Genomic DNA, 25,483 nt, shown 5'->3' on the forward strand with positions numbered 1-25,483 from the left:
TACAAATAAGAAGTACGTTTCTTCCTGCGTTAAATGAGCCATAAATTACCTTTTTCCTGTGTTGCTGTCACTTACAGTAAATAGTAGAAATCTGACATTACCGACTGATTTTGGACTAGCCCATCTTCTCATGGGGGATTCTCAGGGTTTTCTTCATTTTTAAAAGCACTTAGTGAATGGCAGTTGCTCCCTCCAACTGCCAAAGAAGTGTAAGGTGAGTAGGGAGGCTGGCCAGCATCTTTGTATAAATCTTCTTCAGGGAGTGTCTTTATAAAGAATAAAGGCCATGCTGAGAATCCCCCATGAAGAGATGGACTAACCCAAAACCTGTCGGTAATGTCAGATTTCTACTACCTTCTGTAAGTGACAGCAACATAGGAGAAAAGTAATGTATGGCTCATTTTACTCTGGGAGAAATGTACTTCTTATTTGTATGTGTTTTAAATTTTAAGATTTTCGCAACAGTTCCTCTTTAAAAGGAAATAAATACATCAGCCTCCATATCCCTCTCATTTCACATGTCCTTTAAAAAATACACTCCTAGTTGTAACATATTTTCCTTCGTGTTGCAACGCTTTCACTGTTACCCGATCCAAAGGTCTCTACTGTTGTTGCAGCACCGTAGGTTTGTGGTCATACACACAGCCACCTATGTGAATGGCTGCATGAACAATGGGTGAGCTAAACATTCATTATGCAGAAAACAAGCTTACTTGGATACAACAGCTAATAGGATTCCCAGTGCCAAACCACACACTGGCACACTGGCAAAGGGCAGAGTCACCTAATGAAGAACTGGATGATTGCTCTCACAAGGGAAGGCCAGCCAGCCTGTGGATATTACACCGTCACTGTTTACTCTGCTAATTCATACAGTGCGCTGGTGCGGTGAGCGGGCGGTCCTGCCAGCCTGTGGATATTACACCATCAGGGATTACTCTGCCCACTCATACAGTGCGCTGGTGCGGTGAGCAGGTGGTCCTGCCAGCCTGTGGATATTACACCATCAGGGATTACTCTGCCAACTAATACAGTGCGCTGGCACAGTGAGCGGGCGGTCCTGCCAGCCTGTGGATATTACACCGTCAGGGTTTACTCTGCCAACTCATACAGTGCGCTGGTGGGGTGAGCGGGTGGTCCTGCCAGCCTGTGGATATTACACCATCAGGGATTACTCTGCCCACTCATACAGTGCGCTGGCACAGTGAGCGGGCGGTCCTGCCAGCCTGTGGATATTACACCATCAGGGATTACTCTGCCCACTCATACAGTGCGCTGGCACAGTGAGCGGGCGGTCCTGCCAGCCTGTGGATATTACACCATCAGAGATTACTCTGCCCACTCATACAGTGCGCTGGTGCGGTGAGCGGGCGGTCCTGCCAGCCTGTGGATATTACACCATCAGGGATTACTCTGCCCACTCATACAGTGCGCTGGCACAGTGAGCGGGCGGTCCTGCCAGCCTGTGGATATTACACCATCAGGGATTACTCTGCCCACTCATACAGTGCGCTGGCACAGTGAGCGGGCGGTCCTGCCAGCCTGTGGATATTACACCATCAGAGATTACTCTGCCCACTCATACAGTGCGCTGGTGCGGTGAGCGGGCGGTCCTGCCAGCCTGTGGATATTACACCATCAGGGATTACTCTGCCCACTCATACAGTGCGCTGGCACAGTGAGCGGGCGGTCCTGCCAGCCTGTGGATATTACACCATCAGGGATTACTCTGCCCACTCATACAGTGCGCTGGCACAGTGAGCGGGCGGTCCTGCCAGCCTGTGGATATTACACCATCAGGGATTACTCTGCCCACTCATACAGTGCGCTGGCACAGTGAGCGGGCGGTCCTGCCAGCCTGTGGATATTACACCATCAGGGATTACTCTGCCCACTCATACAGTGCGCTGGCACAGTGAGCGGGCGGTCCTGCCAGCCTGTGGATATTACACCATCAGGGATTACTCTGCCCACTCATACAGTGCGCTGGTGCGGTGAGCGGGTGGTCCTGCCAGCCTGTGGATATTACACCGTCAGAGTTTACTCTGCCCACTCATACAGTGCGCTGGCACAGTGAGCGGGTGGTCCTGCCAGCCTGTGGATATTACACCGTCAGGGTTTACTCTGCTAACTCATACAGTGCGCTGGCACAGTGAGCGGGCGGTCCTGCCAGCCTGTGGATATTACACCGTCAGGGTTTACTCTGCCCACTCATACAGTGCGCTGGCACAGTGAGCGGGCGGTCCTGCCAGCCTGTGGATATTACACCGTCAGGGTTTACTCTGCCCACTCATACAGTGCGCTGGCACAGTGAGCGGGCGGTCCTGCCAGCCTGTGGATATTACACCGTCAGGGTTTACTCTGCCCACTCATACAGTGCGCTGGCACAGTGAGCGGGTGGTCCTGCCAGCCTGTGGATATTACACCATCAGGGTTTACTCTGCCCACTCATACAGTGCGCTGGCACAGTGAGCGGGTGGTCCTGCCAGCCTGTGGATATTACACCATCAGGGATTACTCTGCCCACTCATACAGTGCGCAGGGACACAGTGAGCGGGTGGACCTGCCAGCCTGTGGGGTCGTCCCTCAGAAGTGGTGACAGCAACACACCGTAAACGTGAGTAGGGTATTAAGCATACCTCCCAACTATTTGAGATTAGAAAGAGGGACACTTAAGCCACACCCCTGCTACACCCCCTGGTCACGCCCCTGCCACACCCCTGGTCACGACCCTTGTCACATCCCTAGTTACGCATACCATAAACATTTCATAAGAAAAATATGTTGTTTTATCATTCAATCCACACTGGTCCTTTCTATCCTGGTTCATTTTCCTTCATATTAACATTTTAAAATTAGTAATATATCAATTTAAAAGATGGGAATAAAGTTTAGAGTCAATCAAACACATTTTTAGTACAGAAATATATATATTTACATAGAAAGAGGGACAAAGTTCTGAAAGAGGGACAAATGAGGAGGACCGAGGGACAGAGGGACATGGCTCCCAAACAGGGACTGTCCCTCCAAAAGAGGAACAGTTGGGAGCTATGTATTAAGTGACACAGAACAGTGAGGACTGCTGCAATTATGATTGTTGGTATACGCACTCTCAGGTGGCTTCTGGTTTTATTCTGTATGAATAACATAGACTGTTTATGCAGTCTGAACATTGTGTGGTTTGTGGTTTGCCCAAAATGGTACACAAACAAAAAATAATAGTAAAAATATTTAGTGGAAATAGCTTTCTTTGCATTTTACTTGATAAATCCTCCCTTGTAAGCTGTTATTGTTATGTAGCAAGGAACTCCTAGCAAACGTAATTTGAACCCTATTTAAGGTACTGGCATGTCACTTCTATTGTTTACTGTAAATACCTGAATTGAGAAGGGTTTTCTTTTACTGTAAATACCTGAATTGAGAAGAGATTTCCATTTAAACAATACCAGTTGCATGGTGTCCTGCTGATCATTCTGGAGGATCAGCAGGGCAGCCAGACAATTCGCATTGTAATATGTCAGCCTCATTATCCAGGCCCGGATTTGCCTCACAGGAGCCTATAGGCACAGATGTCCTGGCGGCTGGCACCTTAGACTTCGCCCTCCATGAACCTAGAAACCCCCACCAAACTGCAGTGCAAGTGTGCTGGCTGCCCCAGCTGTCACTTCTCCCTTACTTCCCTTGCCTGTCATAGGTAGCTACAGGTGCCCCTTAGTATTAGGTAGCCAGAAGTACCCTCAGTATAAAGTAGCTAGAGGTGCCCTCAAGTATTAAGTAGCCAGAAGTAACCTCAGTATTAAGTAGCTAGAGGTGCCCTCAAGTATTAAGTAGCCAGAAGTAACCTCAGTATTAAGTAGCTAGAGGTGCCCTCAAGTATTAAGTAGCCAGAAGTAACCTCAGTATTAAGTAGCTAGAGGTGCCCTCAAGTATTAAGTAGCCAGAAGTAACCTCAGTATTAAGTAGCTAGAGGTGCCCTCAAGTATTAAGTAGCCAGAAGTAACCTCAGTATTAAGTAGCTAGAGGTGCCCTCAAGTATTAAGTAGCCAGAAGTAACCTCAGTATAAAGTAGCTAGAGGTGCTCTCAAGTATTAGGTAGCCAGAAGTAACCTCAGTATTAAGTAGCTAGAGGTGCCCTCAAGTATTAAGTAGCCAGAAGTAACCTCAGTATAAAGTAGCTAGAGGTGCCCTCAAGTATTAAGTAGCCAGAAGTAACCTCAGTATTAAGTAGCTAGTGGTGCCCCTGACTGAAGGGAGATCTGGTCAGTGGAATGCAGAGAGCAGGGTGACTAACCTTCCATTTACACTCTCATCAGGACTCTGCATGGGGAAGGAAGGAGGGAGGCGCTCGGGGAGGGGAAGGAGCCGCCTTTCTGTCATGAGGCGTTTGTAGGCACGTGCCTACAGTGCCTAATGGTAAATCTGGCCTTGTCCATATCCCTCTCAGTTCAGTTGTCTTTTAACAGCTTTTACGCCCATAATCAGTGCTAAATTACTATTGATCTGAGGATGTAGAAAACGCTGTGATAGGCACTAAAAAGATGGAACTAACCTAAAGACAAACTGGAAATGTGGGACACCATATTGGGAGTGCTGGAAGGCAGGGATATACCACAAGAGACTCTGGGAGGCTGGGAAATCTATATATATAATAGAGTACGTGCCCCAACCTTCAAGCAAGAAGAAGAAGTAGTGCCCTGCCCAGCCCCAGGGCCGGTCCAAGCAAGAAGAAGGGGATGGTCCAAGCAAGAAGAAGAAGTAGTGCCCTGCCCCCAGGGTCAATCCAAGCAAGAAGAAGAGTATCAGTGGCTGAATAGAGTACTGGTTAAGGGCACTGCCTTTGACATGGGAGGCCAGGGTTCGAATCCTGGCTAGCGTCAGTACCTATTCAGTAAGGACTTCAAGGCATTACTCACTAACACTGCAGGGTGGCCTCCTCAGCGCATCCCAGTGGCTGCAGCTCTTGAGCGCTTTGAGTCTGACAGGAGAAAGCACTATATAAATGTTTGGATTTTTATTACTATTAAGTAGCGCCCTGCCCCCTGGGGCGGTCCTAGACGTGCCGCCGAGCTGGAGGGGGTAGCGGGCAGGAAGAGGAAGGGGGTATTGGGCACAGAGGCAGGGAGGGGGGATTTGTAAGGTTCTGATTTGCTGTGATGACTTCCTGGTTTAACACATGATCATGATGACCAGCAAATCAGAACCTTACAAATCTATCAGCTGATCAAAGTCTATAGATCCCAACTGTCCCTCTTTGAGAACCAAATCCTTCTGTCCCTCTTTCCTCCTCATTTGTCCCTCTTTCAGGACTGATGTACAGATCTGTATTAATATATGTATTTTTCTGCTAAAAAATGTGTTTAATTGACTCTAAACTTTATTCCCATCCTTTAGATTGATTTATTATTTTCATGTTAAGATGAAGGAAAATGAACCAGGATAGAAAGGACCAGTGTGGTCTGAATTATAAAACAACATATTTTTCTTATGATTGAAATCATCTTTATCTGAAATAGAAAAATAAATACGTTAAAATAACGGTATTAAAAAGGGAACAAAATATTGTCTATAACAATGAAAATAAAAATATATTTATTGACGTACTGAGCATAGAAAAACATTGGTAAATATTACCGATATTTTACTACAATGAAACCTAACCCTACTCTCACACATAACCCTCCCTCTTCCGCTGCCTAACCCTAAGACGCCCCCCTGGCGGTGCCTAACCCTAAGACCCCTTGGCGGTGCCCAACACTAATGCTGGGGATACATGGTAGGTTTCTGTACCATGTATCGACCAGCTGATCCGGCCAGCTGATAATATTCAGCTGGCCCGATCATGCCGCTCGACCCAAGCCCACTCGATTTCCACCGGCGGACAATGGCAGGGAATGAAGCGGCTGATAAGGACTGCCGGCGGGGACGAGCTGGAATCGACCCGCGCGGACGAGCGGGGACGCGGCTCGGGTCGATCCGGCGGCTAATCGAGCCGCCGGTCGACCCGTGTATCCCCAGCATAAGACCTGCCCTGGTAGTAGATAACTCTAAAGCTGGGAATACACGGCTCGATTTTGTGCCATTAAGATGGCTTGATAGATAATTTCCGACATGTCCGATCTCCGACCCGATTCCGAATTGAAGTGAATGAAAAAAGAAAAGAAAAACAAGCGGAAGATAAGTGAATTGACTGCGGAATCGACCGGGGAAACGATTGAGTGGGAGAATCTAGCGGCAAAATCAAGCCGTGTATGCCCAGCATAAGACTCCCCCTGGTGTTGCCTAACCCTAAGACCCCCCCTGGTGGTACCTAACCGTAAGATTCCCCCTGGCGGTGCCACCCCTCTGGTGGTACCTAACCCTAAAACCCCTTCCTGACGTGTAACTCTAAAACCTCCTATCACTGCTGCAAATAACGTAAATACAAAAAGCAATACATTTCTAAGACAATACATTTCATAATCATAATTTACGAAATAATTGCCAAAACACATGATTAAAAAAAATGTAGAACGATAATATACAAAATGACAATTGTCAAAATGAATTTTAAAACTATATATTTCAAAGCACTAATTCTCAAAACAAAACATTTTGCTTGGACGGGCCCAGCATCCACTATTTATCGAGCGCTCAAATTTCTTCTTTTGGCGCCCAATAGCCGATATTTTTCATTAGTGCCGATTGGGCATCCAAGTAGTCCATTTGCCGCAGGTGCCCACATTTCCTGATTCCCACATACCTGCCTGACGACAGTTCGGTAAAAGGATTTACAGTAAATGGAAAGGTGAGTTTACTGAGGAGATTTTGACCAAACAACCAAATGCAAACATGTAAACACACAGAAAACACAACAGACAATAGAAGGTCAACAAGGCAAATTTAATCAAAAAGAGCGAAACCAGGAAAGGGCTAAACTAACTGAAAGAAGACTGAGTGTAAATAGAAGATTCTGTGAAGATGCAAGGTACAGGGAATACTGCAGTGCAGATAATGCTATTGGGGAAGGACAAAGAGACTGGGAACAGGATGTGGTGAGATCTGGAACACAGGACTGTACAGGATACCAGGTAACAGAGCACACACTGCATCAGACACTACCGAGACACATGAGGGAGAGCTGGGAATATACATCCTCATACACATATAATAGCAGGGATCAGGGATCCATTCCTTGGGTGACACTGCAGGACTGAGGCTATACAGACACATCGCTAGTCTGCAGGTTAGTGATGCATTCTACTTCTCTACAGGGGGGAGGGGCAACAGAGTAAGGACTCGTAGGATTGGTCAGAATTGCCAATTTCCGATTACGCGGAAATTCAGTTTTCCGCCATTGCTGATTACCGCTAACGATTTCCGCATTCCAATGCGGATTTTTTCAAAAATTTCCGTAGACTTTAACATTGATTTTCTCAAAAAGTACAAGGTCTTTTTGAAATATTGTTTTGCCTCTTGTTCCCACTCTTCTACTTAACATACCCTGCAAGTTTGGTGTTTCTAGCACCTATGTTAAAATTGGCGGAAATTTCGATGAAAATTTCCACGAAAATCCGCCCACCGCACATCTATTACCGATCTTCCAATTCCGATGCGGAAATGCAATTTCTGATCGGAAAAGAAATCCGAACGAGCATCCCTAGTGGGGAGAACAATTCCCTTGGCCAGCACTCGGCTGAGTTGATCTAATAGGCTGTCCGCTGTCCAAAGCGTGGATGGGCATTGGAGGGCGCTGTACTGGGCTGGATTACCCACAAGGCAGCCGAGGCAGTTTCCTGGTAGGAAGATAATGTTTCCAGAAACCTGGTGTAGCACTAGTGAAACCCTAAAGTTGAGAAACTGAAAGATAATTAACCACTTCTGTACCAGCAGTCTCTGCCCCCTTAAGGACCAGAGATTGTTGGTTACGGTAAACCGCCACCTCCCGACGAATTGCAGCAATAATCCGCCACTCCCACCATTCTGTCCCCACCGCAGGTCCCTCTCTCTGCCGTCCCTATGATGGCAGAGCGCTGTGCGCTGGTCAGGAGCCGCTTTCAATGGCTCCTGTCCCTATCAATCAATGTAAGCCAATGGGATTGGCTTACGGTGAACACAAGGCCAGGAGCCAATGAAACCAGCTCCTGACCGGCTCACAGAGCTCTGCTGTCATAGAGACAGCAGGGCGAGTGTATTGCGGCGGGGATAAAACGGCGCAATCGGCTGCGACACACGATTCAGCAGGATGTCTACGTCCAGTCAGAGCGGCAGCACCACCTGCTGGACGTAGATTCATACTGCGTCGGTCCAGAATCAGTTACCAGACCAGACTATAAACAACCAGCTGCTAATTTAGTAACCTTTGCGAAATAAATTTTTATCAGACAAACAGCCAATTATCAGCTGACACATTTTATAACTCCAAGGTAAGTTTGCAGCATCAGCACCATAACAAAATATAGTAGAATGTAAGACATTATTCAGGATACCCAGTTGTATGTTAATTATTCTGGTTCCAGCATCAGAAACTCTTCCTATATATACCGTAAAGTTTTAGGGCCCGTTCACACTGCACGCGTTTCCAGCCGCGTTTTGGAAACGCGTGCAGGTGGCCAAAACGCACGACATCAGACATTGCATAGAGTGCAATGTCTGATGTTCACACTGCATGCGTTCCGGACCTGTGCGGTCCGGGAACGCATGCTGCACGCAGATTTTGCAAAAACGCGTGGCTGTCCCATTCACTTTTCAGTGATGGGATCAGCCACGCAACGCACACAAACGCGGATGGCCATGCGTTCGTACGCGTTGCGGTCCGCACGCGTTCCGCACGCATGGCCATCCGCATTTCTGATCTGAACGGGCCCTTAATCAATACTATAAAGTGGTAGATCAGGTATTTTTTGATATCTTATACAGATAATTTGCTCACCGGTTCTAATACTTTGCACCATAGGTATTAGACTAGATTTCAGCAGAGTTTTCCTTTACTACCAATTGCGCCACTTTCGCTCCTAGTTTTGTATTGCCCAACAGCAGGCCTGGATTTACATCACAGGAGTCTATAGGCCTCGCCCTTCATGAACCTACAAACCCCCACCAAACCGGGCCACAAGTGTACTGGCTGGCCGAACTGTCACTTCTCCCTTACTTCTCTTGCCCGTCATAGCTAAAGGTGTCCCTCAGCATTAGGTAGCCAAAGGTACCCTCAGTATTAAAGAAAACCTGTAACGAGAAAAAGTTCCCCTGGGGAGTACTCACCTTGGGTAGGGGAAGCATCTGGATGCTATCGAGGCTTCCCCCGTCTTCCTGTTAGAGTTGGGCCGAACAGTTCGCCTGGCGAACCTCTCTGGGCCTCTTACTACTTCCGGGTCGCAATGACCCGGAGTAGTACGCCTGCGCTGCCCGGCGGAGCGCGTCCTAGATCGCGCTCCTGTTGCCGGGCGCTCTCTGCGCATGAGCGTGACGTCACTCATGACGTCACGCACATGCGCAGAGAGTGCCCGGCAACGGGAGCGCGATCTAGGACGCGCTCCGCCGGGCAGCGCAGGCGTACTACTCCGGGTCATTGCGACCCGGAAGTAGTAAGAGGCCCATGAATTTAGAGATGTTCGCCGGCGAACGGTTCGGGAACCGTTCGCCACATCTCTACTTCCTGTGTCCCACGGCAGTGGCGAAAAAGCTGCCGGAACGGCGGGGAACTAAATATTTACCTTCCCGCCTCCAGCGCAGGCGCAGTATCGGCTCTACACTCGGAGATAGGCGGAAATAGCCGATCGCCGCCGGGCCACTCAACTGCACAGGCGCAAGTCTCCTGCTCCTGTGCAGTAGAGCGGACCCGGCAGATCAGCTATTTCCATCTATTTCCGTGCTGAGAGCCGCAAAAACGCCCCCGATGGAGCCAGGGAAGGTAAATAAATCAAGCCTTGGCAGGCTTGTCGGGCCAGGATTGCGGGACGCTTCGGGGGAGGCAGTGCTGGATTGCCTGCAGCTACTGGTCCCAATGAGGCTTCCCCCTCCCAAGGTGAGTAACCCCCAGGGGAACTTTTTTTTGTTACAGAGTCTCTTTAAGTAGCTATTGGTGCCCCCAACTGAAGGGAGATCAAACACAGAGGTGCCTGGCTCTTCTACTTACCACATATGCTATTGCTCCGTTGTTATTGCCTGATGAAGCGGGATCAAACCTGCGAAACGTGTTGCATATTTGGAGTTCATAAATAAAATATATTGACTGTCTTTACTACAGTCGTTGTGTGTCTACTTGGAGGAGGTAAGTCCACCACTACCTCCTCTATTTACCAAGAATTTAGCTTCCTTTTATCCTTTTGGCGCCTCTGTCCTCCTGCATAATATTGAGTCCACCCCGGGTGGAGGGTTGAACTCCCTTTTTCTCATCTACAGAGAGCGACTTCTTATTCCTGAGTGGGGTCAGGAAAATCTCCCCACCTGCCTTTACAGTGGTTGCCTAATGGTAACCCTGGTTTGTGAGTATTAATATTTACTTGATCTAGTAACCATTTACCAGTACATATTCCACTATTGGGGCTCTTGGTGTTCCTTGTTTTTTTTCAGCTGTTACTTGGCTGAAGTGATCCACCAGGACAGATTGTTGGCGGAGCGGTCGAGGGGGAAGGGTTGCTGATGCAGTCGTCCACTTCAGTCAAGCTCCAACTAGCGTGTGTACAGGCTTTACTTTAGATCCCTTTAATGATCTCCAGGCAGGGAAAACATTGGTAAATCAGTTCCTTTGCATTTCCCTCAGGAGTACAGACATATGCAAATGTGTCCCTAGAATGACCAGAGGCAGGAAAAGCAAGGCATACCTAGTTGTTAGCCTTCCAAAAATCCTGGCAAGAACCTTAAAGAGGAACTTCAACCAAGCATTGAACTTCATGCCAGTAGATGATACCCCTTTCCCATGAGAAAGCTTTGCCTTTTCTAGAATATATCATCCGGGGGGGCCTGTACAGTATGGTTGAAATTGTGGTGAAACCCCTCCCGCAGTGTGATGTCATGACCATGGTCCTGACAATTTGCTGTCTGTGAACCTCGTTGCATTGTGGGAAATAATTGATCTTTCCATCTGCCAAGCAAGCAGTACCTGCCTCTGCATAGAACTCTCAGTATCAAACATTTCAAACAGAAATTACAAAATTGTCTCCATTCGTCAGGAAATTTCCAGCCTTCAATCCTCACCTCCCACCCCCTCCCCATCCAACTCCTCCACCACCCTATCCTCCCCTCACCTCCTTCACGCCTCCTACTACCATTGAGGAAGTCAACCACCTACTGCAGACTTCCCGTACCACTACCTCCCCCTTTACCCCGTCCCTTCTGACTTACTCTGTCCTCACTTCCTGGATTTGGCCCCAGTCCTCACTGCCCTGTTTAACCTCTCCCTATCCACTGGCACCTTCCCCTCAGACTTTAAGCAGGCCACTTTACTACCCCTGCTCAAGAAACCCTCCCTCGACTCCTCACTACCCTCCATCTACTGTCCTATCTCCCTCCTCCCCTCTGCCTAAAAACTCCTTGAGCATCTGGTTCACAAACGCCTTACTCCTCCAGTCCCTTCAGTCCATGGGCATTCACGACCTCGCCCTGACCTGGCTTTCATCCTACCTCTCCAACCACTCCTTCACAACCTCCTTCAATGTATCCTCATCCACTCCCAACCACCTCTCGGTGGGAGTCCCCCAAGGCTCGGTCCTTGGCCCCCTACTGTTCTACCTATACACATCCTCCATTGGCAAGGTTATCTCCTCCATGGGTTTTAACTATCTTCTGTATGCAGATGATACTTACCTCCACTCCCCTGACCTTTTCACCAATACCATGGACAAGGTCTCCTCCGGCCTATCAGCCATCTTCTCCTGGATGTTCGCTAGGTTCCTGAAACTAAACCTGGACAAAACAGAATTTATGATCCTCCCAGATGTGAATCTCACTGTTAACCACACTACCATTCGCCCTACCTCTCATGACCGCTGTCTGGCTGTCACCCTGGACTCCGCACTCTCCTTTACCCCCCACCTCTGTCACCACCAAACTCCTCATCCATACCCTCATAACTTCCTGCCTTGACTACTGCAATGCCCTTCTGTCTGGTCTCCCTATGACCCAAAATGCCCCACTGCAGTCTGTCGTGAATGCGGCATCCAGAATTATCCACTCCTCCCATTGCTCCACCACAGCGGCTCCCCTCTGTGAATCCCTGCACTGGCTTCCTATTCAGTCCAGATTTAGATTCAAGATACTGTGTCTGTCCACAAAACCTGCCCAACATACATTTCCAATCTTACTCAGAGGTACACATCTAGCTGCTCACTCCGCTCCTCCAATGAACTTCGCCTGACTGCCACCTGCATCACCCAATCCCATGCACGCCACCAGGACTTCTCAAGAGCTGCTCCAACACTATGGAACTCCCTTAAGGTTTCCCCCTCCTCCAACATCTTCAAGAAGGCCCTCAAAAAACTCACCTTTTCACTCAGGTCTACCCCCCCCCCCCCCACACACACACACACAAACACACTAGTGCTCTAAACCCGCAACTGAACTCTGGTCTCCTACCTTTCATGTTACTACCTCTCCCTCTAGATTGTAAGCCTTCAGACAGGGTCCTCCACCTCATGTCTCCTACCTGATTATGCACCTCCATTACTGTGAACCCATGCTATGGATCTGAGTGAACTCGGCTTGCCTAATCTCCATGCTCCCTTCCAGTGACTGACTAAGCATTACCTTGTACTCCTACTGTGCTGTGTGATCTGGTTTGTCTTGTATTCCTGTATTGTCTTATTGCTGCATGTCACCCATAAATATTGTCTGTAACCTAAACTAATGTCCAGCGCTGTGCAATAGGAAGGATTTTATACTGTAATGGGCAAACACTGACTAAATAATCTATAAATTCAGAATGGGTTAAGGGGGGGATCTCCTCACTAGTCCAGGTGTTAAATGAAGAGGAAGTGAAGCCTTTCCCTGAAATTTTACAACTGCTTCAAAAACCTAATTCATTATTATTGCAGTTTCAGTATATGTAATTAAAACATGCAGTTAGAAAGCAGCGCTCTTTGCGCTCTTTACGTCTACAATCATCTCCTGTCTTCAACTTCATCAGTCAATATAATGGGCGTAGTGGCTTTATTTCAACTTGCTACTCTTTGATTCTTGGGCTATTTTTGAGGAAGTTCCCTCCTAGTTGTTATGAGAAATGGACGCACAATTTGGGTGATTTGTCAACAGAAGATTGGACTGAGATCCTCCAGAACGTCCCCCTGGTCTCTACTAATGCCTCTCAGAAATTATCACAACTCAATATCCTTCATAGAAACCTATTAACCCCTAAACGTCTTTTCTCTATGCATTATAAACAGGACCCAATTTGTCTCAGGTGCAGTAGAGACCACGGAGACTTAATACACATGCTCTGGCGTGGTCCTAAATTATATAGATATTGGGGGGAAGTGTTGGATCTTATTGATGCGGTTTCTAAACAACGCTGTAAAAGGTCTGTTCAAGCTTGTATTTTGGGCCTATCTTCTGAGCCAAAATGACAGGAGCACACCCAAATTATGGTACATCGCTTGTTATTTCAAGCCAGGAAATTGATTTTAATAAAATGGAAGGATTCAAGCCCTCCAATGGTTGATATGTGGATTAAACAGGTGAATGCTTATTTAAAAATGGAGAAGCTTATATACGCTCACAGAAATGCATCACACAAATTTGATAAGATCTGGTTAGGCTGGTTAAATACTCCTGGATTGCCAGATTTTTCCCTAATTCAAGACAGGTTATTTGGTGGCCTTATGTAATGCAAAATTCGGTGGTTAGATTGGTGGCATTCAGTGACGGGGTCGAGTGGCCTCTCACACAAAGGTATTTTCCTTCTGGATAATATTGTATTGGGACTAGGTTTTGAAGGTGGGGAGGATGGGCTGACCTCACGGCTAAATGCTGGTTTATCTGTGATATACGTTTTATGTATAAGGTGTCTCTCTGCTGCATTCATTGATATGTTGTTTTAAAACATTTTAAAACAGAATTTGCATTTGATTTCTTATGTTTAATAAAGGCTGATGTAAAAAAAAAAATCTATAAATGAATATTGTAAAAAATAAACAATTTTATTAATTATGTCATTTTCACTACAGTTCCTCTTAAAGTGAACCTTAAGCCAGAAAAAAAAATGAGTTTTACTCACCTGAGGCTTCTAGTAGCCCCCTGCAGCAGTCCTGTGCCCTCGCAGCCACTCACTCATCCTCTGGTCCCCCGCTGCCAGCTAGTTTCATTTTTGACGACAGGACTGGCCACGCGTAGCGGCAATGCGTATTTTTGTACGCGTTGCGGCCCGCAATATTGCTAATTACAGTCGGGAATGCGGAAAAAGTCATCAAAAATTAAACTAGCTGGCAGCGGGGGACCAGAGGATTAGTGAGTGGCTGCGAGGGCACAGGACTGCTGCAGGGGGCTGCTAGAAGCCCCAGGTGAGTAAAACTCATTTTTTTTCCTGGCTTAAGTATCTCTTTAAAGCCTCACACACACGCCTGACTTAAGTCGGCTGAGGCGCCTAATAATGACTGCCTCAGCCGATAATCAGCCGGCAACTAGTGACCCCCAACACGGGAGCGAACCACGGGCAGATCTACGCACCAACAGCAGCGATGTCGATCTTATTGTTTGCACTGCTTCCCTGCCTGCCCTGTGACACCACGCATGCACCACTCGTCATCCCTCCCCCCCCCCCCCCCATAGAAATACAGCTACACACAGGGCCAGATTTGTACTCTTTACCGCCCTAGGCCATTGTCACCAGCTGCCCACCTTCAGTAGGTAGTGAGATGACCCCTCCCCCTTCCATCTAGTATAGGTGGCCTGATGACCCCCCCCCCCCAGTATAGGTAGCCAGATGACTCCTCCCCCTTTCCTGCCAGTATAGGTAGCCAGATGACCCCTCCCCTTCCCTCAAGTATAGGTAACCAGATGGCTCCTCCCCCTTTCCTTCCACTATAGCTAGCCAGATGACTCCCTTAATCCCTCCTTTTCTCACTCCGCCCCCTTCAGTATAGGTAGTTAGCTCGCCTTCACACCACAGCAGCCATTAGTGTCACTCATTTCTCAGCTCGTCTCCAGTGCAGAAGCTTCCTCTTCCTTTCCTTCTCCAATGCTGCCCAAGTCCATAGCCGCCGGCCACAATGCAAACGTGCACAGAGAGCAAGTTGGCTGCTGCACAGGCGGCTAGCAGCAGAGTACCATGGTCAGGTGCTCGCCTGATCTCCCTGCATTGCAACATTTGCAAGCTGCTTTGGTGCCCTTCCTCCTGTGGTGCCCTAGGCCATTGTCTAGGCGGCCTAGGCCTAAATCCGGCCCTGGCTACACAGCTGACGCGTGTGTCTCGGGTGTAACAATAAACCCTGCAGGGGGGCCTGGAAGCCACAGGGGGGCCTGGAAGCCACAGGGGGCTCTGTGGGGGGAGAAGTTTATTTTCCCTGTCCTGGGAGACTAACAACTAAGGGCACAGATAGAAAAAACTTTCTGCTCTCTGCACAGTTATTCTAATGACTGCATCTGCTCAGCCACTGACAAGGGATCATACAAAGTTTTGCAGACAAAGATTTGTAGACAGTCTCTATTCAGTGTGCAGCAGGCTCTCGTGTACACCCGTCCCATCGATGTCACCCAAAGAGATCAGGTACTGATCCCTGACGGGCAACATCGGTCAAAGATGTGTACGCCCCTTAAAGAGAAACTCCGACCAAGAATTGAACTTTATCCCAATCAGTAGCTGATACCCCCTTTTAAATGAGAAATCTGTGCCTTTTCACAAACAGTTTATCATGGGGCGCTGTATGACTGATATTGTGGGGAAACCCCTCCCACAAGAAACTCTGAGGACCGTGGTACTCCTGGCAGTTTCCTGTGTGTGAACCTTGTTGCATTGTGGGAAATAGCTGTTTACAGCTGTTTCCAACTGCCAAAAAAAGCATGCAGCAGCTACATCACCTGCCAACAGTAAAAAAAAAAAAAAAAGTCACCATGTAATAAATGTCAGAATGTAAATCAGGGATTTAAAAGTTTTTACAACGGGCAAACACTGACTAAATCATTTATACATAATTGTAAAAATGAAGCACTTTTTTTTTATTACATTATTTTCACTGGAGTTCTTCTTTAAGTGTGTTTTGTAGCATCCTTTTTTGGGCAGAATGTGGGCACAAGTGATTGTGCAGCATCTGTGGACATTTCTCCTGATCTGACTGCCATTCCTGATTGCGACAGCTGTGTTCCCTCATCTGATTTGATATTAAATGCCAGTCACAGTTTTTCAATAGATCATTAACTGCAATATAACAAATCCTGCAATGTTCTTTGCACATGTGTCTGTAATAATTAACCTTCGGTGTAAATTGTCACTGTTTAGCTGTGAAAAAGTACGTCTGTTTTTCAGAAGGCCCTGAAGTCAGAGGATCCTGGCATCCCACCATGAATGAAGGGGCAAGGCGCGACTCCTCTGACAGAAATACGAAGAATGGGGAGGGAAAACTACACCTGAAGAGGGAGCTGGGCCTGGTCAGTGCCGTGTCCCTGATAGCCGGCACCATGATTGGCTCTGGGATCTTCATGTCTCCTCAGTGGGTTCTGTATTACATGGGCAGTCCTGGGGCCAGTCTGTTAATATGGGCAGCCTGTGGCATCCTGGCTATGCTGGGTGCTCTCTCCTACGTTGAACTTGGCACCGTCATTAAGGAATCTGGAGGAGAATACATTTATATTTTACGGACTGTTGGTTCGTTACCCGCTTTTGTCCTGGCATTCACTTCTGTCTTTGCCGTGAGACCTGCTTCCATAGCTGCCATCTCTCTGAGCTTTGCCAGTTACGTTGTGAATTCCTTTTACCAAGACTGCCCATCTCCACAAGTGGTGGAGAAGCTCACAGCGGCCGCCTGTATCCTTGTCCTGACCATCATCAACTGCCTAAATGTCAGGCTCTCGGCCTTTATTATGAACTTCTTCACAGCTGCTAAAATTTTGGTCTTGTTGGCCATTATTGTGGGCGGCATCGTTCTTTTGGCCAAAGGAAATACTCAGGGATTGAGGAACGCCTTTGAAAACACAGCCACAGGTTTTGGTCCAGTTGGAGTGGCCTTTTATCAGGGACTCTGGTCTTATGACGGATGGAACAACCTAAACTATGTGACAGAGGAGCTGAAGAACCCCGAGGTTAGTGCACCATTAGCCATGAATTGATTATGTGACTGCAAACGTGAACTCTTGCATAGCGCATAATAAGTCTTTATCCCACAAATCGTTTCTGTAGAATTCACTTCTCTGTGTTTCAAAGATTAGATCAAAGTGTCTAATTAGCTCTTATTAGTGACTGTGAATAGACTGCAGGAGAGCTCTGCCAATGCATCTCTGGCACACAGTAAACACTGAGGCTCTCTGCAGAAGGTAAAAACATCAAAAAAATTGTGATGAAGAAATGTTTTTTTCTATAAACATTATAATGCTGTGTGTTAGAAAGGCTATTATAATCTAGGCTCTTCATGGGCAGCAATGTCGAATGCAGGAGAAACAGATATAAATCAGCAGACCTCATGGCTAATGGCTCTCTTGGCTAATACACATCAAGAATACAAACAAGTTTCTCTTTACAACTTCCTTTTACAGACACAGGATATAAATAGGAGACAATTCCTACTTTAAAACATAGCCATCCTGTGGGTATAGCTGGTAATGCATAGAAATACACATAATAGACTGTTGTTGCTAAATACACATTCAAACACTGTGGCTAATCTTTTACAGCAGAAAGGAAGTTCGGAGTTCAGTTTAAGGCTGCATTCACACTGGCAATAAAAAAAGTTCAGTTTAGAGGAACAAAACGGAACTGATCCAAACAGATGCGTACAAATCCTATGCAAAGCAATAGGATCTGTTCACGTCAGTCTGTTGGTAACGGATGTGTTCATTCTGTTCTGTCAAGCATAATGCAAGTATGGGTAGTCTGTGATAATTCCGGATCTGCTGGACGAAGTGGATGGCAACAGATGTCAATGGAATGAATGTTAGCCTATGAGAACAAACCATATCCACCCCCCTAAGCTGCACACCAACTACGTTTCACAAAATACTCACCTGCCACTGTCCATTTGGGTCCCTGTATGCTGGTATACTGATCCAGAGCCCCATCAGATGCATCAGGCTACAATTTGTTTGCAATAGACCAATGGGAATCGTTACTCCTCAGGAAGGATTCTCATTGGTTCACTGACTAGTGGACCGATGAAAATCTTTCCTGGTGTTCAGGGAAGATTCCCATTGGTCTTTTGCAAACCAATGGAAGCCTGATGCTTCAGACAGGGACCAATATTGACAGCGGAATGTAAAACCAGATGGAAAAACTGATCTGTTTTTCATCCAGTACAGTGTGAACCCAGCCTTACTTTATTTCAAGGTATCGTGCAGGCTGGCCATACATGTATCGATTGAGAAGAGGTTCTGACCTGTTTCTGAACATATTAAAGAGAATATGTAAAAAAAGAAACAGCCCCTGGGGGGTATTTACCTAGGGAGGGAGAAACCTCTGGATCCTAATGAGGTTTCCACCCGTCCTCCTCACCCTTCAGGATCCAGCGTTGGCAGCCCCTGAACACCAGCGATGTAAATATTTATCCTCCCGGGCGGCTCCAGCGCAGGCGCAGTAGCGGCTTTCCAATGGGCTCTGGCAGAAATAGCAGAGCCCGATCAGGTCCACTCTACTGCACAGGCGCAGACTTACACCTGCGCAGTAGAGAAAATCTAATCAGGCTCGGCTATTTCTGCCAGAGCCCATTGGAAAGCCGCTACTGTGCCTGAGCTGGAGCCGGGAAGGTAAATATCGTGGCATGTTGGCTGTATTTTTAGGGGTCTGGCAGTGCTGGATCCCAGAGGGTGAAGAGGATGGGGGAAACCTCCAAAGGTAAGTACCCCCCAGGCTGTTTTTTTTTTTAGTTACGTCTCTTTAGGAATTTTTTTTTCCTGGAGCTGGCCGGTAATACAGCAAAGCAGAGTTTGCTAGTCCACTACATCTAGTGAGAATGAACCCCACGAGGGGGAAAGTCCACAGTCATGTGTGGTCTGAGCAAGCCCATGGAGACTTATGTGTCTCATTGTCACTAGGTGTGCAGGACCACCAATCTCTGGCCTGGAGTATTAAAGCGGATCCGAGATGAAAAACTAACTATAAAAAGTAACTTGTCTATATATCTTATCTAAAGTTTAGATAGTTTACACAACAAATCTAGCTGCAAACAGCTTTAATAGAATATGATTATTTCTTCCTGTGATACAATGACAGCAGCCATGTTGTCTGTAAACATTACACAGAGGCAGGCTTATCTACATCTGCTGTGAAAAAACCCAATCACCCCCCCCTCCTCCTCCCTCCTCCCCTCTGCCTCTGAAATCTCTGGCTAGTAATACCTCCCCCTCCTCCTGCCCAGACTGATTTCCCATAAACCCTTGCTACTGTCTGAAAGTGCCTTGGCTCTCTGGAAACCTTTGGGCGTGGCTTGTTTAGTTTATAGGGAATTAGAGTATTAAAACAAAAACAAAGGAGTATTTGGCTTGAGGAATGCACTATAAACAATAGGAAAGGAACACAATTATGCAATGAGTAAAAGTTCATCTCGGATACACTTTATTAACTGGCAATTGTGGTATAGTAATTATGTCAATATCTGTCATGCAGGTGAATCTGCCACGAGCTGTGATGATTGCCATCCCGCTGGTCACATGTATCTATCTTCTGGCTAATGTCAGCTATTTTGCAGCGATGACTCCACAGGAACTTCTTTCTTCGGATGCTGTAGCCATCAGCTGGGGGTCAGTGTGTTACTCATTGTGACAATCATAAGATGTTATCAGTTGTACAGTAGAATTCCTTTATATAGTCAACGCCAAGGGACCAGAAAAATGTAGATTATTAAATCACAAGTTTACTATATCAGGAATGGTCATACTCAAGCACATAAAGTATATTATATTACTGTATCTTAGGGCTATGCCACACCACTGATCACTTTTTGACCCGTTTTAGTTTTTTTTTAATGCTCCCATTGACCTGCATTAAAATCACTGCAAAATTGCCGTGATTGTGATTTCTTAGAAAATAGTGATCACAGCTATTTTGCCGCAATTTGAGTTGTTTAACCTCCTCACCCGCAATTTTCACCTGTCAGCGCTCCTTCCATTCATTCGCCTATAACTTTATTACTATTTCTCACAATGAAACAATCTATATCTTGTTTTTTTCACCCCCAATTAGGCTTTCTTTGGGGGTACTTTTTGCTAAGAATTATTTTATTCTCAATGTGTTTTAAGAGGAAAAATAGGAAAAAATGGAAATAATTCATTATTTCTTAGTTTTCACCCATTATAGTTTTAAAATGATACATGCTACCGTAATTAAAATCCACACATTTTATTTGCCCATTTGTCCCGGTTATTGCAACATTTACAATTTTTCCCTAATACAATGTATGGTGCCAATATTTTATTTGGAAATAAAAGGTGCATTTTTAAGTCCATCCCTAATTACAAGCCCATAATTTATTAATAGTAATATACCCTCTTGACATACATATTAAAAATGTTCAGTCCCTTAGGTAACTATTTATTTATTTTTAATTGTATATTTAATTTTTTTAACAAAAAAATTGGGGGGGGGGGGGTAACTATTGAGGCATGTGGGAGGTAAGGGGTTAATTTTAAAGAGAACCCGAGGTGGGTTTGAAGAATATTATCTGCATACAGAGGCTGGATCTGCCTATACAGCCCAGCCTCTGTTGCTATCCCAAACCCCCCTAAGGTCCCCCTGCACTCTGCAATCCCTCCATAAATCACAGCCACGCTGCTGACAAACAGCTTGTTAGAGCTGGCTGTGTTTATCTCTATAGTGTCAGTCTGCTGCTCTCCCCGCCTCCTGCAGAACTCCAGTCCCCGCCTGCATCCCTTCCCTCCCTGCTGATTGGAGGGAAGGGATGGGGGCAGGGACCGGAGCTCTGCAGGAGGCGGGGGAGCAGCTGAGACTGACAGTACAGATGTAAACACAGCCTCACAGCACAGCTGTGATTTATGAGGGATTTCAGAGTGCAGGGGGACCTTAGTGGGGTTTGGTATAGCAACAGAGGCTGGGCTGTAAAGGCAGATCCAGCCTCTGTATGCAGATAACATTCTTTAAACACACCTCGGGTTCTCTTTAAATGTTAAAAAATGTCTTTTATTGAAAAAAAAAGTGGGTAGATATAACTTTACTATTTGGCCACAAGATGTCCTCGCGCATAACTTCCCTATGCATATGCATAGTATTATTACGCAAAGAGGAAGTAATGTGTGAATGTGTAAGTATCGGTTTTTGTGAAAGGCTATTATGCTGGGAATACACAGCTCAATTTTGAGCCATTATGATGGCTCGATAGATAATTTCCGACATGTCCGATCTCCCGCCCGTTCATTTCGCTGCTCGATTCCGGATTGAAATGAATGGAAAAAGATAAGAAAAAAGAGCGGAAGATAAGAGAATTGACTACGGAATCGAGCGGCGAATCGATCGAGCGGCAAAATCGAGCCGTGTATGCCCAGCATTAGACAGCGGCAGACATTCACACGGGGACTTAGATCAATGAATGGGAACTATGTTCCTTTTCACTGATCTCCCGGCTAACGATTGACAGCGGTAACGATTGCGGGAGCGTGAGAGAGGCGAGAGGGAAGGGACGTAGTAGCTACGTCCCTACAAGGAGATATGGGATATTGCAGGGACGTAGTTACTCATCCCAGGGGAGGGAAAGTAGTTAAAGGCTAACTGCAGTGAGAGGAATGTGGAGGATGCCATATTTAATTCCTTTTAAAGCGGTATTGTCACCATAAAAATCTAATTTCAACAGCAACTGGTCTGAGTGTGACAAGTGATAAAGATGCTAATCCTGCATTCAAAACTTTTTCTGCTGCTATGGTTTGGAGTTATCACACACCTTAGGAGCACTGGCCCTTTAATTGCCATTGCCAATGGCTGGCAAAACAGTTGCATGCTGGGGGGTCTTTTTATTTATAATATATTCCTCCTCTTCCCTTTATTTCCTCCTTCTTCTAATGACATAAGAGAGTGCACTTCCCAGTATAGACCTCAGTGGCAGTGGCAGAAGACTCTGGGAGGAGGGCGGGTAATGAATACACAATTAGCAAGAGGAGAAGAAAGGGAGGAAATGATGTCAGGATTAGCTTAATTCAAAGGTAACCAAGATGAAAACTGTCTAGAATAGGATTCTCTGCTCTTCCTTTATAAAATTCACAGGAATCATAACGTGGACAGTGCAATACATCTGTTATGTAAGTAGAACTAGTATTCATCTACTTATATATGTGTTTTTTATTTCTAGGTTAGCATGGGTGTCACTTGTTCCTTAAACATTACCAGTTGCCTGGCAGCCCTGCTGATCTATTTGGCTGCAGTAGCATCTGAATAACACACCAGAAACAAGCATGCAGCTAATCTTGTCAGATCTGACAATTATGTCAGAAACATCTGATCTGCTGCATGCTTGTTCTGGGTCTGTGGCTAAATGTATTAGAGGCAGGGAATCAGCAGGACAGCCAGGCAACTGGTATTGCTTTAAAGGAAATAAATGTGGCAGCCTGCACATACCTCTCACTACAGTGAGTAGCGGTGAAGGGGGCATAACATCATGAGACCACTGCACTCCTTGGCGTAGCTAAGGAGCTCTGGGCTGTAGTGCAAGTTTTACATTGGGCCCCCAAAGCACTCTATACATAACAATTAATATGGCACACCAAAACCTTCCAAGGACAACCAAGAAGGGGATGGGAACAGTTTGTTAATGATTACTACCGGTCAGGGCCGGATTTGTACTTCTTACCGCCCAAGGCCGACTATTACCAGCCGCCCCAACCGAAACCGTATCCTACCACCTCTCTCCACACACACACACACAAAAAAAAATTTGGGCCGCTGGTGTCCACTATTGTGGCTAGTGCCGAGGACTCTATGGCAACGTGAAGTTAATCAATCACGTCACACGGGGGAACTGGTCAGAATCAGAATCAGAATCAGAATCAGAATCAAGTTTATTGGCCAAGTGCAGGGGTTGCACCTGGAATTGTTTTTGGCACAGGCAGGGCTCGAGTCATACACAAGACAAGTAATTACAGATATACAGATATACATTTAAACAGATATACACAAGACAAGTAATACAGATATACAGATATGCATTTACCATAAACAGATATACAATTTAAAACAGTATTAGTACAGGAGGGCAGTAGCGTAGTTGGATAACTCTAGGTTTGTTAAGGTGATGTACCATGGGCGGGCTACTTCCCGGGTGTAAGCAATGGGGCTAGGGGGGGACCGTTGAGGAGGTCGATGGCTTGTGGAAAGAAGGTGTTCCTGTGTCTGGTGGTCCTGGTGGGTAAGGACCTGTAGCGGCGGCCCAAGGGGAGGAGACTGAAATAGCGGTTTCCAGGGTGGGTGGGGTCACTTGCTATCCTAGCGGCCCTTGAGCGTAGTCTGGACGAGTAGAGAGTGTTGAGTGGTGGGAGGGGAGTACCGATGATCCTTTCGGCAGACTTTATGACTCTTTGTAGCCTGTACCTGTCGTTCACAGAGGCCCCTGCATACCACACGATGATGGAAGAGCCAATTATTGATTCAATGGCAGCAGTGTAGATCAAGCGATCTACAGGTGATGGGCGTGGTGGGAGCCGTCCACCACACACACATTGTCAAAAGTGGCTCACAATTGGACATTGGGTGGGGTCAGCAACACGTAAAAGTGAGTCCTGTACCCACTGCTGTCTCCAGGGTAACAGCGCTGGCCAATCAATAATTAAGAAATGGGTACTGTGAGAGGCTGCCTTCGGTATTCCGTACTATTTGCTGGTGCTGCCCCTGGTCCTTTCATCCCCCACACCAAGTGCGTGAGACCCGGCCTTCTGTAACTGCCTGCAGCTGCTGCTATGTCATTGGACAAGGTCTGGATTTTTGCTAGTCACACACTGTTCACAAACATTTAATTAACGGACTGCAGCTGCCTGTAGCACTGCACAGGCAGATGCCAGCTAGTACTAATAGTGCAGTTATCCTGACCCCTTTCATTTGTTTGGACACTTGCAAATAATGCCCTGAAAATAATGCCCACTGTCTGCAGGCCGCCCCTTGTTTATCTGGTGCCCTAGGCCATGGCCTATGTGGCCTTGCCAGAAATCCGGCCATGCTACCGGTACTATTCAACACATCTATAGAAGTGATTATTACCAGCACATGACCAATAAAAATCTAATATTGCAGTTGAGGGAAGGCCCTTTCTGGGCCCCTCTAGCCTAAGGGTCCTGGTGCGGTTGCATCCTCTTTTGCTACGCCACTGATTGCACTAAGGCACTGTGTTCCTTCCATGACCTGGGGCACAGCTGTGATAAGCGCCTTTGCGTGCGATTGCAAGCACGCAAACCTTTACGTGCGATAACTAATGACACGCAAAGGCGGGATATCAGGTGATAAACCTCAGTATCAAGCGATATAACTGCACACAGCATATCACGCGAGCCGCTTGAAACTTTGCGCGCGATCAGCTTAGCACCATTGCTGATTTCAGTACCAAACTCTATCTGCTTAATCATGATTTAATTATGACGTGAAAAGCATGCTATTCGCGTGAAGCGCAACGCCGTACCGGTGATAAAAATTAACACGCGTTTGCTAAACTTTTCACGCGCAAACCATTGTGCCTGCGTGTTGTGCGTGAAAAGCTTTAACACGTGATAAAAAAAGTCAATTGTATGAAAAAGGGTATCTCAGGTCTAGATATACCTGCACATAGGCCGGTGCCAAGTCTCAGCTGGACTGCCCGTACAGCTCGTAAAGCATCAATAGTAGAAAAGAGACGGCACACCACTGGCTCTGCAAAATTGCTGTGTATTGGCGAACAAAACACTACATGTTACGGATCATTGATCCTTCATCAGGTGTATAACAACAGTGAAATGTGTACAACCACATATAAATACACAATCAGGTGTGGCCCACCACACCCTACTCAGCTCCACCCACCAACACATTTAACCATTTAAACATTTAAACATTTAACCCCCTGGTCCATAGCACATAATGTCCGTGAGGATATATCACATTAATGTAAACAAAACTGGTCAAATGGCACTCCAATTTGGCTACCAAAAAACTTCCATCAAAACTGACCGTACTTTCTGGCACTTCCCCTCAAGGACTGCCACAGAACCACCTGTGAACAAACATGGGGTTATAAGTACTGCATATACCAATCCATCTACTACCAATCATATGGTCTACAAGACATCCTATGCGTTGCCCACTATAAAAAGCATATAAATTATATAAATTAAAACATGTTATAAAACACATTTATAGAAAACATTTATAGAAAACATTTATAGGAAACATTTAAGGGGCAGTCTTTCGTTC

General features: G+C 46.4%; 1 protein-coding gene across 2 annotated transcripts in view; it reads left to right on the forward strand.

Moving 5' to 3' along the window:
• The first annotated feature begins 2,407 nt into the window (after positions 1 to 2,407).
• Positions 2,408 to 25,483, forward strand: part of LOC137571289 (b(0,+)-type amino acid transporter 1-like) — a 47,615-nt gene continuing 24,539 nt past the window's right edge. The window contains exons 1-3 of one of the 2 annotated variants that reach the window (XM_068280207.1): positions 2,408 to 2,617; positions 16,430 to 17,202; positions 19,715 to 19,848. In XM_068280207.1, coding sequence (XP_068136308.1) covers positions 16,465 to 17,202; positions 19,715 to 19,848 — 872 coding nt within the window. In that variant the 5' untranslated portion in view covers positions 2,408 to 2,617; positions 16,430 to 16,464. The remainder of the gene's footprint in view (positions 2,618 to 16,429; positions 17,203 to 19,714; positions 19,849 to 25,483) is intronic. The other variant, XM_068280208.1, reaches the window with a different exon arrangement.

The sequence above is a fragment of the Hyperolius riggenbachi genome, chromosome 4 (genome assembly GCF_040937935.1).
Source record: "Hyperolius riggenbachi isolate aHypRig1 chromosome 4, aHypRig1.pri, whole genome shotgun sequence".
In the NCBI taxonomy this organism is placed as follows: Eukaryota; Metazoa; Chordata; class Amphibia; order Anura; family Hyperoliidae; genus Hyperolius; species Hyperolius riggenbachi.